Here is a 17861-nt window from a genome sequence, read left to right as displayed (position 1 = left end):
GATTCAGAAAGAAAAGGGCTGAATTTAAAACGTAGAGAAATAAGCTGCAGTTTGAATTCTGAGCGTTTTCAAACATACTGCTGTTATTTAAATCACATCTATAAATGCTCACTAATGTACTATCGTTATAGACAGTGGAAAAATAAGTATAAAAAAATCAGATCTGCATAGGGACGAGAGGGGCCAACAAGCATCAGGCAAACACCTAAAGAGGAAATTGATTTAGTTTAAATTTAAAGAATAAAAATATATAAATTTTAATATATGTCAGATGTTAAGATCTGGTTTGACCTTTGTTTTGTTAGACAAAATAATTAGGAAAAGATTGTGATTTATGTTTTAAAAGAAAGGGGTTTGCTTGTGCTATTAATGCTAACCTATTAATCAGAATTCTTTCAAAAGCTCATACTTGTAATAAATACTCTTAAAAGCAACTAACCTGAAAATGTAAACTACACATGAATGGATGTCACTATCCGATCCGTCCTGTGCATGCGCGAGCAGAATAACTCTGGGGTAGGCCATACTTTGCATTTCTTACTTTTTTTTATTCTTTTGTCTTTTTCCGGGCAGGGGGTTCCTTTTGAATATTTTTGTATTTGCGTAGTATTGCATATTCTAAAAAACGAAAATAAATAAAAAAAATACACTTGAAAAGCCGCTCAAACATTACTGTGACTGCTTTGAGCATGTCCAATGATGTAACGCAGTACAATGGAGAGAATTTAAAACGTATCCATTTCTTCCAGAAAAGTCTTCAATATTTTCTATACAATGTAGTTTAGCATTCTTTAATGTTTTAAATATATAAATAAGTATTTTCAGTACGGTTATTACGTACTGAAAATACTTATACTTATTTACGAACTGAAAATACTTAAAATACTTATAAAAAATCAGATCTTAATAGGGACGAGTGGAGCCAACTAGCATCAGGTAAACACCTAAAAGAGGAAAGTGATTTAGTTTAAATGGAATATGAGCAACATTCTGTTAAGACAGAGCTGTTTTCTTCCTAGTTGTGGCTAGTAACATTAGCAAAGCATTCAAAAATGTTAAAGATGCGGGTATAGAATAGTTTATGGGTGTCGGTTCAAAATAAAAATGCTCATATGAGTATTTATTACTTGTGTGCCCTTTGGACAGACTTCTGACAACCTTTGGGTGTATAACTTGATTTCCTGCTGTTTAGAGGATAGCTGAATATGCAATCCATACCTCCTTTATCATGGAAAATGAAGAATAAAATCAGCTCACTGCACCTTGTTAAGTTTCAGAGACTTTTACAAAAAAGAATATATGTAATGAGAGAAACTAGTAAAAAAAACAACCTCATTCTCACATTTACTTATGTATGTCTGATGGAAAACAAAATTTGTTTTTTTCCAAATAAACCAAATAAAAGGTTGTTGGCGTTTTAGTTTTCTTGCCAGCTGGATTTAAAATATGGGGGTAGCTCTTTCTAAATGTGGGCTCTTTTCATCCAGCATGTTTATCGACTTGTTGGGGGACCCTCCTTGCAGTTTGACTTGTTGCTTTCCAATGTGGCTGAATTCCTACTGTTTTCTACATTTGTCTTCTCTTGTAAAGGCAATATGGTATCATAGCTTCATATTGTTGTGTTCCAATAATAACTGCGGGGGGGCTCCATACTCTCAAGGAAAAGTTGTGTACATGTGATGTAGCTGTATCCACATTATATGGCTCCACAAATCCATCCTTTAGCGGTTTTTGTTCCTGTGCTCTGAACCTCGGATTGTTTCTCCTTTTGTTTGATTGTGAAAACTCACCGCTAGGCTCGCTTAGTACTTAGAGACACAATCCACTTTAAACAATCAAAAAACTAAGCTAAATCTTGGCCATTTTTCCCTTGTTTCTTCATCCCTAAGAGAAAATGCATTTGTTTGCAGAGGGATGTGAAGAAGTGGTGAAGGAGAGCAATATGGTGAATGGGAATTCCTTGATTCACGCATTGATCTGCCATGATCGCCATAAACCATCCTGACTGATGAACTTGGAGGTTTCCTGAAACGTCTGAAGCAACTGTTGATTGTGATTGTTCATTGGAGATGTCCTGTGCTTTAATGACTTCATTGTGGAAGGTGGACTACTTCTCTTCTCTGGACCATTTCACTTTAGTTTTACTATAGACAGTCAGTTCTGGGGAATCTGCTGTTCTATCCCTGGACCATCTGTGATACAAGTCCTCCACATCTTCTATTCCCTTTTATTTGGGTTGAAGGTCAAGAAGCCCGGAAGAAAGTAAGGAAAAAGGTGAAAGAAAGAAAGCAAGAAAGACTAAGTGGAGAAGGAGGCGAGACGGACAGCCACCTCTTCTCGTTTGTAACATTCTTTTCATGGATGAGACTGCGTCCCATTGGAAGATGAAAGCAGTCTGGTCTTTTCTCTCCCTGACTCTCGCCGCTGTAAGATGGTCCCACTGTTGCTGCTGCTGCTCACCCCATCTGCTGTGTGCTCCCGTTCTACTCGATCCGATCCACTTTCAAAAGGCTGGGAGTTCTGATGGGAAGGAGTACTGGGTAGATGGGAGAGTTGACCATTCTTCTCATCTGACAGGCAAGAAAAAAACATTTTAGAGAGGAATGATATTTAAAATAACCCTATATACAAGAGCCTAATAGATTACCTAATAAAAATATTCCTACTCCTTGATCTCGTCGATCTTTAGTCAATTTATGGCAGTACATTTCAAGCTTTAATGTTGGTTGGACCAAATTTAAGTTTTAGTGTAATTATATTTCCACTAAATTATGTTAGTCTACTGCATAATAATAATAAAGTAAAAGATTAAACATGCTTTTTCTTATTTCTACAAATAGGATCTGACATGAGAGAATTACATTTGTATCAATCCTTTCACTCTGATACCAGTTGATAAAATCCAGTGCAGGCAATTGCTTTTACACCTCTTTAAGTAAGTTAGGTCTACCAGGATCTGAAATAAGTATTGGCTCTTATGCACCTGACTGTAATGGTCGAATTAGCTCCTGAGCACCTAGTGGTTCCTAGAATTTCTAAGAAGAATGGGAGGCAGATCTTTTAGTTATAAGGCTCCTCTCCTGTGGAATCGACTGCAAATGTTAGTCCATGAGGCAGATACCCTGGCTGGCTTAAAGAGTTGCTTTTTGCTATATTATATTGCTTATGCTGCTATAGACTTAGGCTGCTGGAGGACATAGGGACACGGACATTTACCTAATAGTCAACTTGTCGACAGGACAACTTAATTAAGTTGAGTCAACTCATATCTGGACAACTTGAAAGTTGACTCACTCCAGTGTGTAAGTCTGGTCTCTTATTGGCTCACTCTATGGGCTTAGCACAGCCCATATCCTACCCTGTATGTTACTGTAACCAATAATCATTTCATTTGCAAAAGCAAGGGGTGGTTAGAGAGCAGTGTCTCCCCATCTCTCCACACGCCGCACACTTACCCCAACTTAATGTAAAGAAGTCATAGAACTAGGCATCAACACTACTTTAACTTATAATGTATACCAGGAAAAAGCACATCTTGTTTATGCCATAATAGGGATCACTTTGCATTATTCCACTTCTGTTCTACAATTTAGCATTATTTGTTAGTTAAACCACTTTTTGTTATCTGATTTTTCTCATGATAGCAGTTTCATCTTGCCCGCACCTGTTCTGCTGTTTTGCATCCTAGAGAGAAATATCAGTGGTGCTGCTGCCATTTGACACCTACATTATAGATGATAGAGTTGGGCCTGTTTTTCAGTGTTTAGTCCTGTTTTTCCTAGACAAAGCTATGGGCTCACAGCTTTCACTGAGACTAACTGGATGTGCTGTCTTTCATGTGCTTCTATATTCCTTTTTCTATGTCTGCTTCTGCCTCCTTGAACTCCAGTCAGCCTCGGCAGATGGCCGCTCACACTGAGCCTGGTTCTCCTGGTGGTTTCTTCCTGTTAAAAAAGGGTCTTTCCTCTCCACTGTTGCTGCATGCATGCGCTGTGAGGATTTATGTACAGACAATGAGCAAATGCAAACAATCCCTGCAGTTGGCATATCTGGATGAATCAGTTTCTTTTCCAGTTTTAGCTGCCTGACTTAAATGGGAGCAGAGTTTTTCCTCAGAAGGTCCCAGCCAGATGTCCAACATGGATCCCACTGACGTGACACCACTTGATTTTGGTTATAACATGGTTCATGGGTGATAAATACTTTTAAGGACAGATCCAGACAAAGATGAACTTCGTATCTTTTTGGTAAATGGCTTAAAAAAATTATGTTCACATAAGTGGAAACATAGCACCCACTGTGGACACTGTTGTACATATGTTGGGCCCTTTGGTGAGACTGCCCAAATTCACACCTAAACCGTTTATACCATTATTTAGAAAGCTCATTGTTTAAAATCAGCTTTTTATTTGAAAATTTTTTCACTCCGGGATCCGTTTTTATTTAAATTTTTTATTATTATTTATAGTCTCCACTTACACTTTTAATCTTATCGACAGATTATCTAATCTCGCTTCCTGTAAATAGGACCTCTACGTATATCTTTCAAGTTCTTTCAAGTTCTGGAGAAGGATATTCTTTTTCCAGGTAGATCATCAAAATAAGTGGTCCCCCTAATTGTAAATAATTCTGGTGATATGTTTACATAGGGCCGTCATACGTGCTTGTCCCCAGCTAGCTATCTTTCCGGTGGTGAGTCTGACATAGTGGAAAAATTGCAAATCTTCTACTGGAAAGTAGGTTTTCGTTTAATAGGCGTTCCCTCTCAGGAGCAGGTACTGTACCAGGTTGAGCATGTGCATTTTTTTTAAAGTATACCTTTAAGTTTGGTACTCACCAGCCAGAGCCTGCACAGAAGGCTGATCATGAGTGCTGAGAAGCTGAGCTTGGATCGTTTCTACGACTCTCTTAAATCTACGACTTGGACCTAAGGAAAGAAAAAGAATTAATGGTCAGTTATCAAGTTTTTCCTGGTAGTCTCTTATTTAATGTCTTTCCTGGTGATGTGATATTAAGATACTTTACAAAAAGACAAGTGACTAAAAAATAAAAGGCTGATTTAGTAATTTTTGAAGATAACACAACCTTGGTAGAAGACTTCAAGAGTGGACTAAATAAGAGGGGCTAAATTACATGAGAACCAAAAAAGCCCAATCAAGAGAGGGGAGGAATTAAAAGATTTATTTTGGCAAATAAATCAAAATCATTTGAGAACTGTAAATATTATTTCTTACATGATAATTTAGGGGACCTGGCAATCAGATTTAGAGCTTAACCTTCACCAGATACAGACGTTCAAGGACCTTTTACACCTGCAGGCAGTGCCTGTGACCACTAGGAGGCAGTAAAAACAACATCTAGGCATATTTTTGGTGTCCCACGTTATAGGATCTGTTGTCCAGTTATTATTGTCTTAATGTGAATCCCTATTTTTCAGTGTGTCTGAATCTTCTTGATATTGACTTTCAAATAGTAAATGATAATCATCCTTTAACATGTAATAGCATTAATACAAATTGATTAAAAAGGAAACTTAATTTGTGGCAGTGCACTGTTGTTGCACTGTTGTTTGTCCTGTTTGTCTCTGTGACTGGTGACCTGTCCAGGGTGCACCCCTCCTCTCGCCCATTGACAGCTGGAGATAGGCACCAGCACTCCTCGTGTACCCAGCAGGGATAATCACGATGGAAAATGGATGGATGGAAACTTCAATCACATACATGGAAGAAATTGTATTTCATTCCACTAAACTTATCTTCTGCCTTTTGTTTGTCAGATAGAGGTTTTCTGTAGCATGCCATATTATACACTGACATTACAGTGCATACGATGCAACCTCATATTTGTACCATATTTAATAGATAGCATTTCAAAAATGAGAAATGGTGACTAGGTTTCTGACACGGAAGTAAAAACTTGTGTGAACTTAGTGTGAGGGATTGCATTTGAGTCAATGAGTCAATGCAATCAACTGGTTTCCCTTAGATAGAAAACTTTGAATCAATTTGACTGTATGATCTGGTTGAACTGTAAAGTTCCTTGAGATGACATGTGTTGTGAATTGGCACTATATAAATAAACTGAATTGAATTGAAATTGAACTCCTGCTAAACTCAAGCTTCTGACAAAAATCAAATGTAAAGTTACTGTTCTATTTTTACTTTAAAGCTGTAGTGGAGGATGTTCTTTTTCTGGGTGGATCATCAAAATAAGTGGTCCTCCTAATTGCCAATCATTCTGGCCGTCCTACGTGTTAGTTTCCTTCTTATGCACATCCGCAATTTCAGTCGTATTATCTGTGAGCTACGGTTTCAGCCAGTCATTTAAGCTTGCGTTTCTCACCGCAGTTCATTGAGAATGGCCAGGGTTGTAAGAGAAAAAGTGTATACGAAGTGTATGAGAAGAAGAAAAAGGCATCAGAACAGAAAAACAAGACCATTGTGTTTTTTGGGAGATTCTTTCACGCAATGGCGTACACTGAAAGCACAAGTCAGGCTTCCCACCAAAGCCTCGATTGCAAAGTTTCTACCCGACAGGTGAAGTTTGGCTATTTGGAAAAATCCATTTCACATCACTGCTAGTAAAAGTAATCTACCTCTACAGTATACTGTAACTTTCCAGGGAATACAAGTTTATTTATTTTGTAATTTGCATCATTAGTAGATATACGGTGGCCACAGATCCTTGTCCAAATTTCCACTGCAACACACACACACACACACACACAAGCATGTCATTTTTTTTATCTCAAATTAGTGCAACTGAAGTTTTCACTGCCGAGGTTCATAAAAAATGTTCCCTTACGATCCTCTGCCATTTTCAAAGAACCTCGGTTAGAAAGGTGAACTTCAATGTCTGAAACCGTAACTCACCACAAATATAAGCCTAAAAGTATTATAATTGATGTTTGTGACGTTACGGTGCGGCTGTTGAGCAAGTCCCAGTGCTGTAGCTGGTGTTTGTGACAACGCGCTATTATCCAAGTCATCTTGAAAACATTATTTTTCCAAATGTTGGCTTCATATTACTTGTTTTTTTTCTCTGGCCAGAAGTTCGATGGCAAATCCTCCCTCTTCAAGTTTTTTTTGGTCACTTTTAGCCGACGTATTCCAACATCCAACTGCCATGTTCGTGGCCGTTGTCAGTTTCACTACAGTATAGCTCTGGTGAATTTCAATGGTGAAGTCCTCTGGAAATCTTCAATAATTGTTGTTGATTGCAGATGTGTCTAGTAGTTCCCATTGATTTTGCTTGTAAAGCGGGGAGAATGGCGCTAGGCTTACCGCACCGTGACGTCACTGCAGGAAGATGTCAGGAGTGAGGTGTTACTATATTTGGGCAGAAATGGCCGCTCCCGGACTCAGTGATCTCAGCGAAAATTATTATTTCTATTTTTTTACTGATTAATGCCAGATTTATTAAATCGCTGCGAATGTATTAGCTTTATGTATGAATAATGGTCCATTGATCATTCCTTGCTGACCGGAGATTTCCTTTAAATTGGGTTTTGTGTAACATTTGTTAACATTGTGTTATTTCTATGATGTACATGGAGGAAGAAAAAGCAATATCTTTAAGAATTGGTCAAAAAATATCAGCAGACTTTAAGCCAAATAATTGGCATGGACATCCGGCTTGGAAAAACATTATCGGTTGATATCTAGTAACAAATGGAGCATTTCAGACAATTTCTGGAAAAATAATTTACAAAAATAGAAATAAACAGCATAGAAATGAAATTAGTGATTTGTTGATCATGGACTAGGAAACTAAATTAATTAGAGATTTCTTTATAAAAGTTTTTGAATTAAAAAAAGAACTGAAACTAGAGCTAACACCAAAGTTACAACATCTCTGGCAGATTTAGGTTTACTAAATGGCCATGGGTGTAACCAGATGAATGAAATCATCAGTTCAGACGAACATACATGTAAATTTCCTCAGAAGCACACAAAACATAACTTCAATGAAACAGCTCCTGCAGAGGTCCATTAATAAAAGGAAAGCAACTGAGAATATCTCCTCCTGTGATCTCTGCTGGAGATCACAGGAGGAGATCATGGAAACACTCCAGGTTCCATGAACCCTCAGTGGAAAAAGAGCAATAGTCAATGAAGTTTACAGCTGCATCACAGGATATTAGCAGCCAGCATATCAGCAGCTTGGAATATTGAAAGCATGATGAGGTGTGTGTCTGTTCACAGATGATAACAGAGGTGCTTGATCCTTTTTTAGGATAAAGACCTTTATTTTACCCAGCTATGTAAGAAATACGCTCCAGTACACTGCAAAAACGAGCTAGAAATAAGTACAAATTTCTTAAATTAAGTGTATTCACCCTTAATTTGAGTATGTAAATGAGATAATTTGCCAATGGAATGAGTAATTTTACTCTTAAAATAAGATAATTAGATAATATGCACTTGAAATAAGACAATTTAATTGTGTTTTATTATTTTAAGTGTAAATTGTCTTGTTCCATTGGCAAAATGTCTCTTTTATCTACTCAATTCAAGAACAAATGCACTTATTTTAAGAAAAAAAATTAATTATCCAGATTTAGATTTTTTGCAGTGTAGGAGAAAAATATCATCCATGTCTGTATAGCAGCACATTATTCATAGAACCTGTGTTAACTTCAATTTTTTTTTTTACTTTACACATTAAAATTTCATGTTTTAGAGATATTTTACAAAGACCAATTGGGACATAATTACGGAAGCGTATTGCATTCACCAGAGAAAAAGAAATCAGACAGCTTATCTCGTGATTTCGAGATCAGTATCTCGTAATTAGGAGAAAAGATCTCCTAATTACGAGATTTTATCTATATATTTTTTTATGATTGCTTGAGCCAGTAATAAAGCATCTCTCAGAAAACTGGTCTTCATGATTACTTCTTAAAAATATCTGCATCTGTTCCACTGAACAGTTCTCTGTTCCCAGGTCTGTCCTGATACGTGTTGGAGTTCCGCTCCTGTTTTCCACTTTATCAATAAAGTATCCTGCTATAACCCTGGGATTACCACTTGTGGAGTAAGCCTGCAGCCATATGACCATATGCGAAAATCTGTCAACAGCTCCATTAAAACAAATTCCGTATGGTTTTTTTTGCTGAAGGTCCTCAGACTCAGTTAGGCCTACATATGGTTTTAGTTTTTCATATGAATTGACATGCTGCATGAAGTTTTTAAACTATTCTGAAGCCTTAGCAGTACTCTGAGGACTGCTGAGACTGGATCTAGGATTTTGAGAAGGTATTGGCGGATAGACACCACCAAGCCAGCTGGAATGCATCTCAGATGCATTAATTTCTAACCATAAAGCATCCCATGCTGGTTTAATTCCTCCTGCCGGAACAGTGCGATTTCTTGCAGGTAAGAGTAAAGTGGGCTTTTTTGTCTTAACAATTCTAAGGATTCACTGCGCAATGCTGAAAACTAAAACTAATTCCATCCACATTGAGGAAACTCTCAGTGTCATATACCTAAAAGAAAATAAAAGCATATTAAATTCGACAACCCACTCATTGTTCACGTTTCATGTACACGTTCACGTTACATGTTTCACGTAGCTCAGCATTGACTGTTCCTCCTGTTCTCCTTAATATGACATAATATCTCAAAAAAACAACTTATTTCGCAATTCAGGGGTCTTCAACGTTTTCCAGGCCAAGGACCCCCAAACTGATGTCAAGATGGAGGGGGACCCCCTAATTATATATATATTGTATGAAATTGTGTTATATCAAACTAGTACTATAGTCACTCTATTACAGATGGTGTCATTTAACGAAATTAATTTCTCCCTGGGATTATTTAAGTATTTCTGATTCTGATTCCTGGGATTTTATGGTTTAAGAGAGCAGCAGGCTTTATGCTGCCCTGCAAGGCTTTAAACCTGGGTTTGATTGGCAACAAAGCCATTCTCAAGCACAGATCAAGGTGCTCATTTTGAGCCTGGATCTATATTTATTTTTAAGTATGTTCATGATGGAGAATCAGCAGCAGGCTGAGTCAAACATACTCAAAATGTGCCGGGTCATCTTTGAGCACCATTTCACTTTTCTTTCTACCAGTTCACAGTTTCTTTCAGCAGTCGGGTTGAGATTAGCAAGCAGGAGGGTCCGGATCCGGACCCTGGTCCGCTAATCTCTGACCTCTGGTCTATTGCATGAAACTACAGTAACATAGTGGGAACTCTGGCTGCAAAACAAGAAAATTGAAAGAATATATATATATATAAAAATATTGGGATATAAATACTTTTGCAAACAGTGCATTACTTCAATGTCTCTTGGTTATATAGAATAAATTCCATTAGTAGCACACTGGTTCTTAAAAGGAAAACCTCAGAAGGTTTCTCAGGATAAATCTTTCAAAAGCACCATTCCTCTTGGATTTAAAGAGATAAACACTTGTTCCTTCAGCGATCCACTAGTAAATGAAATGAAGAGGTCGTCAATATTAACAGGTCTGAACAGGGCCTTCCTCTTTCAGCTGCTTACCTGCTAGTAGTGTAAAGGTGACGCTGTAGATGCCCATCTCTCTTCGTCCTTCTCTTTCTGCTCGTTCCCTCTCACGTTCCCTTCCTCCCTCAGAGAAAGCGATGTCCACCTGCAAAATAAGGGGAAAACAACCTGAGCTTTATTCATAAATTTGAGATTACAAAGTTTCAAAATCTACATTTGACCTTTTTTTGTTTTTGTTTTGTTCACTGGCTGAAAGAAAGTGTCAGAAATATATTACCTGGAACTTGACAGGTTTCTGGAAGACAGAGGGGCCACTGGAGGACTTGTATTCGGCCCGGAAACTATTCTGAGACACAACGCTATGGCTGAGGGAGGGGATCTGGGGAAGTGACAGAGAGTCTTAAATCAGTGCCTCTAGAGAGAGCGAAAGTAAAGACTAAAGCAATGCTCCAAGCTGAGGCCTGACTGCACTCACAGAGAGAAAGGCATGAACGATGTCTGCCTTGATGGAGCTGAGCGGCTTGTCTCTGATCAGCACAAAGATCTGCTCCTCCTTTTCAAGACTGATGAAGTTACCGAACCACGACCTCTTCGCCAGCCTAGAAACACGTAGAAAAACACCATTAAAATCACTTCCTTTTAAAATGTAGAACCCATTTAAAAGGATCTATGCAAATTAAACTACTAAATACACCATTTTATTTGTTGTACAATCTGGAAATCATAACAGTAAAATAAAAAGCATGAAGAAAAACGAGGAATAGGCATCTTTAGAAAAGAAAACATATACATGAAAAGTGGCAGGTAGTCTAGAAGGGGGCAATGGCCACCCCTGGCCAATCAGTGTCCACTTCTATGGCCTCTCAAACAGCTGATTTATTGTTCCTAATGAGACATACTTTACAAACTCCAAAACAAGCAGTTCATCTCTAAAACAGAGGGTGGCAGCAAAATTATTCAGATTAATCGATTATTGAAATAATTGTCAACTAATTTAGTTAACGAATAATCGTCAACTGGAGTGTACAGTCTACAACATGCCTTTAGCTGACAGAACAGTCCACTTAAAGCAGTTAATATACTAAAACTGTAAAAAAAAAAAAAATGTATTTTGCATTTAAAATTAAAAAAAAACACTTTTTCGTCCATCAAAATGCTCTATCCAGAACTTCACAAGTAGAAAAGTTTTATTGTAACCTGGTTTAATTCTGTAAAAAATCTATAAAGGAACTTTTTTGCTTATTATTTATAAATTAATAAAAAAAAATAATCCACAGATTAATCGATTATCAAAATAATCATTAGTTGCAGCCCTAATTATCTATAAACTTTGCAATCTCAAAAAAGGGAATAATAAAAAAATCAGTGTTCAACAACAAAAGAATAAAACTGTTCACAGCTGAGAAAACGATGCTTTGAAAAATATGTTAATCCAACATGTGTCCTTACTCTGGACTGGATTCTGGAGTCAAACTGGACATATCCTCTGATGTAGGAACTACAAAACAGGCAGAGAGAGACAGGATGAGGTTAGAGAAGATAAGGCTCATACAGTAATTCTTGATGACAGACTCTAATTTAATTGCTCTAATTACAGCTTATCACAACAGCAGCATTACTCAACACAGCTGCGGGCTGAAGACCGAGATTCTTCTTTGGCAGGAAGCGTTTGGACTAGAGATTCTTTAGACTCAACTGCTAATCTGAAGCTCACCCTGATGGATTTGAAATGGTGTCAGCTTTTAGCTGGTGCACAGATTTTCTTCAGAACCTCGCTCACCTTGCAGTTTGCGTCGATGGAAGCGTGGAGAGCCCAGCAGGTTGTTTTTAAAGGAGTTAAGCCTCGTCCTCCAGTGGGTGGAGCTCGAGGCGGCCAGATTGCCACTCCCTCCCGGACTGGAGGGCGGAGTCAGTGACAGCGAGGCGCCACCCGCTCCGTCCACTCTGGAGGAAGAGGACGAAGAGGAGGAGGAGGTAGGGGTGGTGGAGGAAGGGTGTTGGATTTGGTGCACGGGTGTGCCGAGTGGGGTGGGTAGAGGCGAGCCCTGCGGTGTGACCTGTGACACAGGGGAAGGGGTGGCAGATGAGTTAGAGGACGAGTGGACGTTCTTGGACCTGAAGATGGAAGGGGAGGGGAAGTTGAAGAACCGTGGGGAGGGGATGGGGGACGGGGACGGGGAAGGAGAGCGTGGTGTTTTCAGAGGAAGGGACTTCATGGAGTGAAGCTGGGGCCGTTCAGTGGGACCCTTGGAGGGTAAGGTCTGGGTTTTTGGGTCAGGCGTTGGACGGGTGGGCCGAGGAGTTGTGGCACTTCCTGCTTTGGGGTCTTTGGAGGAAGAAGAGGTGGAGGTGACTTCTGACTGGCTAAAGGTGAACACTGGACTCTGATGGACAGAAAAAGATGCGACAAAAGGAGGGAAAGGGATGTGGGCAGATGAGACAGGAAGCAATGGTCATGAAATATGATTCAGGGACAGAAAATATCAACCAGACTTGATTAGATGCACATAATGGAATGGATCTGCACACTCTTTTTCTGCACTCCAATCATGTAAGACCCCTTTCATCCATTTAGAGACATGAACGGCATGATACATCTGAAATGAAAATGTGATAGGGAGCTGGAAAATGACCAGGACAAACAGACTGAGAAGCATTACTAAGGCAAAGGTCAAAGAAAATGTATTCTAGACAACAAATCTGACATTTATATAGTAACACTGAAGGTAAAAAACATGAAAGGTAAAGTTAGGTTTTTATCAAAGAGAGGCAATGATTTGTGTTAATGAGCCACTGGGGAAACTCTGAAAGACTTAAGCTAAGACCACCTAAAATTAGGGCTCATTCATTAATACATTTTCACCATTCAAACATTAAACAATTATTATAGTTCAAGCTCAAACCCAAATAACCATCTTTGAATTCATTATATTTAGCAGTTCTGCAAAACAACTATTAGGTTTTTGATCACTTCTATATCCCTTACATATTGAGTCCCCCCCCGTCCTTCAGTAAGGTCTAGAAGCACAAGATCTATATCCAGCCATTCAGCAAAGATACTACATAGCTGTACATCTTATTTTGGTATTTGACCAATAAGACAAGCCTTTGAATGATATATTACCTAATGTAAATTAAGTTGGACAGTCAAGAAAAAAAGGTAAAAAGCTAATTGAAAAGCTAAAAAGGAAGTTAAAAAGAGAATAAGCCTAGTTAACATTTATATTTAAGTTTATAAAATAAAAACATCTAAGTGCCAGTATCAGCATTAATGCCTCTAAGGTTATGTTGTACCAAAAAAGAAAAAAAAAATGTATTTCTTTCACTCTCAAGAGTGTTTTTAATTAATTTCATAAAGAAGCACTTTTGTTATTTTTGTTAATACATTTGGGCAAGTTGGCGTTTCTTGTTATTAATGTACATTGACATACATTTTTGCCATCAAAATATCCATATTTTTTAATCTTACAAAGGTAATAAAGTGTTGTCCTGGATTCCAATAACACTATTGGTTGAAATTTAGATTTTCAAAGTATTTTGCTACAGTAGGTGCCCTATAAAGGTTAATACAGAGGAAACTAACTGATTGTGGGTCTTGCTTTATCAACTGCGTGGGTGTTAGCTTATCCCCCAGGAAAGGCTTGACAGCTGGTAACTGATAGAAACAGTGCAAGTTGCTGAGGAGATGTTAAGTTAGTCAATTAGCTTTCTTCAAACTTGGCTAAAACACTGTGCTCCTGGACAGGGATGTCCTGATACTACGTTTTCAGTTCCAATATGATACTGATATTTAAGTATTGACTGATACCGATATTGACTCGATATCAGCACACATCATACATACGTTTATAACTCATTTTGTAGTGTGGCATATTAGAAAAGGCTTTATGTTTTGCTGGTATAGGACTAATATTCCATATCCGTATTGAACTGGGACTTGTCTTCCATTTGTTGATTGTGTCGCAAATATTATAGAAACCCAGTAAAGTAGTGCTAAACATCTTTACTGTAATATGTTGTAAACGGCTTAAAAAAAACCCAAAAAACTGGGAGGTTAATTTTAATGAATGAATTAATTACAGGTTAGCTTAACCTCACACAATGGTGAGTTATAGCAGATTAACAATGTACAAAATGACTCTTAGGAGCTATCGAACAAACCTGGTAGGTCAGGGTTTTTATTTGACGTTTTCAAAGCAAAAAATGCCCCGCAACGTCACAGTGTTTGTGTGTATGCCTTATCAGGCTCCTCTCCTGTGGAACCAACTACCAGTTTTAGTCTGTGAGGCAGACACCCTGTCTACTTTTAAGGGTAGGCTTAAAACGTTCCTTTTTGATAAAGCTTATAGTTAGGGTGGCTCAGGTTATCATGAGTCATCTCTATAGTTATGCTGCTATAGGGTTAGACTGCTGGAGGACATAGGGACCCATTTTCCTAATTCTTCTTCATTCTCTCTCGGTTATCTCACTCTGCAGAATCTGTTAGTTCAATTTCTAACGTTATGCTCTCTCTGCTTTTTCTCATAGTAGCTTCATCTGGTCTTTTCCTGTTTGGCTGTGACTCCATCCTGGAGAGAAATATCAGCTGTGCTGCTGCAATGAACACCTTTGTTTATAGATGTTGGAGATCAGCCTGTTTTTCAGTGTAGTCCTGTTTCTCTGACTGTGACTGGCTGGATGTGATCTCTTCATCCTCTGAGCTCATCTGCCTGGCTGTGTGTTTCCTTTTACAGTTGCCTTTTGTATCTCTGCTTCTGTCTACTTGAACCCCAGTCAACCTCAGCAAATGGCCGCTCACACTAAGCCTGGTTCAACTGGAGGTTTCTTCCTGTTAAAATTTAGTTTTTTCTCTCCACTGTTGCTACTAGCATGCTTAGAGTGAGGGATTGCCTTCAAGTCAATGAGTCATTGCAATCAACTGGTTTTCCTTACATAGAAAACTTTGAATCAATTTGACAGTATGATCTGGTTGAATTGTAAAGTGGCTTGAGATGACATGTGTTTTGAATTAGCGCTATATAAATAAACTGAATTGAATTAATGCACCATTACATTAAATGTATTTATGGCTTTTTAGACTGCAACAAATTAACAAAACTGGTAACGGTTAGATCCCTTAGTTAGAAACTGTGAAGCTCTTTGAAGATGTAAAGTACATTTTAACATTGATCAGGAGAGCAGAGTAATTCAAAGTTCTTACCCTGGGACTGCTGAGAGGACTAGAGGACAGACCTGTGGACGCCCCGCTGACTGAACGAGACCTTTAGAAAATGAAAGTCAGAGTGAGTGACGTAAGCAGCTCTTTAGATGAAACAACTAAAACCTGTTCTGTGGGCTGTAGTACGCCTGAGGTTCTGTTCTGATTGAAGTGATGAGGAGAAGTCAGTTGGTACCTCTGGCTGTGAGCGTTGGTGTCCAGAGCCCTGCGAGGTGGGGTAGGAGATCCTTGATCTGTGACACTAAGGACCTCCAAGCTCTTTCTCTCTGGACGACAACGACTGTGACGCGTCAACATCGGGGAATCCACACGCTTCCTGGGTGGGTCTTGGACAACAATACCAACAACACAGAAATGGAATTTGAATTTTCTGATTTGGTATATTTAATCAAAGTAGGGATACACAGAGGAATGTCAAGGTTCTCAAAAACTTTGACTACTTGATATGTTGGATGGAATCTCAAGGAGTTTTTATTGATCTGTGACTGCATCAAAAGCACCCGCAAACATGTCCCCCTAACCAAAACCAAGCGGCCAAGCTGACACCAGCTGATGTTTATCTATTTATAGAAATGGTCAAAACACAGTCACATGGTGTTTCATCCACACACCTTTCAAATGGGGCTTTAAAATTTCTAAAACATGTTTCAAAATATTTTTTTCACAAATACTTTTTGTTTTACAGCTGTGTAAACAAATAACAGGAGATTTAAAATTCCATCTGAAATGTGTGACTCTGCGGTGGTAATGCAACAGCTGGTAATCATTTTTAGCCCCACCCCCTAGGCTGGCATCGGTGGAAACTAGAGGCTCAGACCTTTCCAAGGAGGAGTTGAAGGTAAATGTGTGAACATTTCAGGTTACACAAGCTATCCATCTGGAAGACTCTTTAGTCCAGCACTGTTAGGAATCCAGTGTGTGTGGGCTGTGTTTGTGTTTTCCCCCTCCACCACCAGGTGGCGCCCTATTCTCATTGGTCCTCCCACACACCTGCAGCTGGTTGTGCTCATTACTGAGGACTCTTAAGCGGTGGACTGCCACTACCTTGTCGCCAGAGTGTTTGCCAGTTTTGGGTACTCTAGCCAAGCTGAGTTTAGTTGAGTCAAACTGAGTTTGTCTCTCTGAGTTCTAACCTTGTTTTTGTCTTTGCCTTTTCAGCAGGAAGTCATCCTGCAAACTGGATTTTTGGCCTTCTCCCCCTGGAAGGATTGTTTTGAGCTTCACACTGAGCAGGGGATTAATCTCCACATGACCTGTTCAACTTCTTCTGGAAATCTAAGTGGCAGTCCGCTGCATAGCTCCTCAAGGAACCAACCAAACCAAAAACCTGTCCACCCTCCAACTAGCCCCCCAATCTCTGGATAAACCCACACCGACTGGATTCTGAGAAGAGAACCTTTTTCTGCTAACGTGAGTCCCGTTCATCCCTGATTTTTGCAAGACGTTGTTCAAAATTCCCACGGACCTTGAATTTACCTCTGAACTTCCCTTCTCACTTCCAGTTCCGGTTCACCAGCTCTCTGAGTTACCCTGGATCACCCTATTGAATATTTCAATAAGCCTGTTAAACTTTTACTCTGGTTCTCTGAGTGGTTTCCTGCATTTGGGTTAGATTTCTTAAAAACATCATGACAAGCAGTGCTTAAGCCATGCTCAGGATAATGCCGACATGTTTCCACCTCCTGGTAAAGCATATTTATTACAGCCTGTATTACATGTATTACAGTCTCTCTGTTATATCTACAACATGTAGAGCTTGACTTAAGCTGTTCATTTCACAACTTTGGGATATCATACCATTGCTTTTGTATTGAGGTATAAAAAAAGAAACTTCTATAAAAGGAGGTTTTTTGTTTTAGTAAAAACAACCCCCCTTGGGTATGTCTTGTCAACCTCGAGATTAAGATAACAGAAAGGTTTAACAAGTAACATGAATACCACTTAAAGTGCCTGATGCAGTGAGAAATCCTGACCATCTTTTTAAAGTTTGAAATCTTAGATAAGGGTCCTGCATCACTATCAGATACTTCTGATAATTCATTAATCAGGGTTTTAGAATATTAGGAAATCCCTTTTACCACTATTTCTCTTACACACTGTGTGGGTTTTCCCTCTTTTTGTTTTTATTTTTCTGATATTGTAGTACGTTCAAAAAGGGCCTGAAAAAATATC

At 38.7% G+C, this 17861-nt stretch overlaps 1 protein-coding gene across 4 annotated transcripts in view; it reads right to left on the bottom strand.

Moving 5' to 3' along the window:
* Positions 1-644: 644 nt before the first annotated feature.
* LOC107100944 (serine/threonine-protein kinase BRSK2-like) overlaps positions 645-17861 on the bottom strand; it is a 45744-nt gene continuing 28527 nt past the window's right edge. The window contains exons 12-20 of one of the 4 annotated variants that reach the window (XM_015399637.1): positions 15865-16024; positions 15672-15732; positions 12252-12855; positions 11921-11969; positions 10947-11070; positions 10749-10850; positions 10508-10616; positions 4838-4927; positions 645-2570 (exon numbers count right to left, since the gene is read on the bottom strand). In XM_015399637.1, the coding sequence (XP_015255123.1) occupies positions 2356-2570; positions 4838-4927; positions 10508-10616; positions 10749-10850; positions 10947-11070; positions 11921-11969; positions 12252-12855; positions 15672-15732; positions 15865-16024 (1514 nt within the window). In that variant the 3' untranslated portion in view covers positions 645-2355. The remainder of the gene's footprint in view (positions 2571-4837; positions 4928-10507; positions 10617-10748; positions 10851-10946; positions 11071-11920; positions 11970-12251; positions 12856-15671; positions 15733-15864; positions 16025-17861) is intronic. The other 3 variants (XM_015399640.1, XM_015399638.1, XM_015399639.1) reach the window with 3 other exon arrangements.

The sequence above is a fragment of the Cyprinodon variegatus genome, unplaced genomic scaffold (assembly GCF_000732505.1).
Source record: "Cyprinodon variegatus isolate N-32 unplaced genomic scaffold, C_variegatus-1.0 Scaffold1033, whole genome shotgun sequence".
Classification (NCBI taxonomy): domain Eukaryota; kingdom Metazoa; phylum Chordata; class Actinopteri; order Cyprinodontiformes; family Cyprinodontidae; genus Cyprinodon; species Cyprinodon variegatus.
The sequence above is the reverse complement of the archived record's forward strand: the minus strand, read 5'-3'. Positions and strand labels throughout refer to the sequence as shown.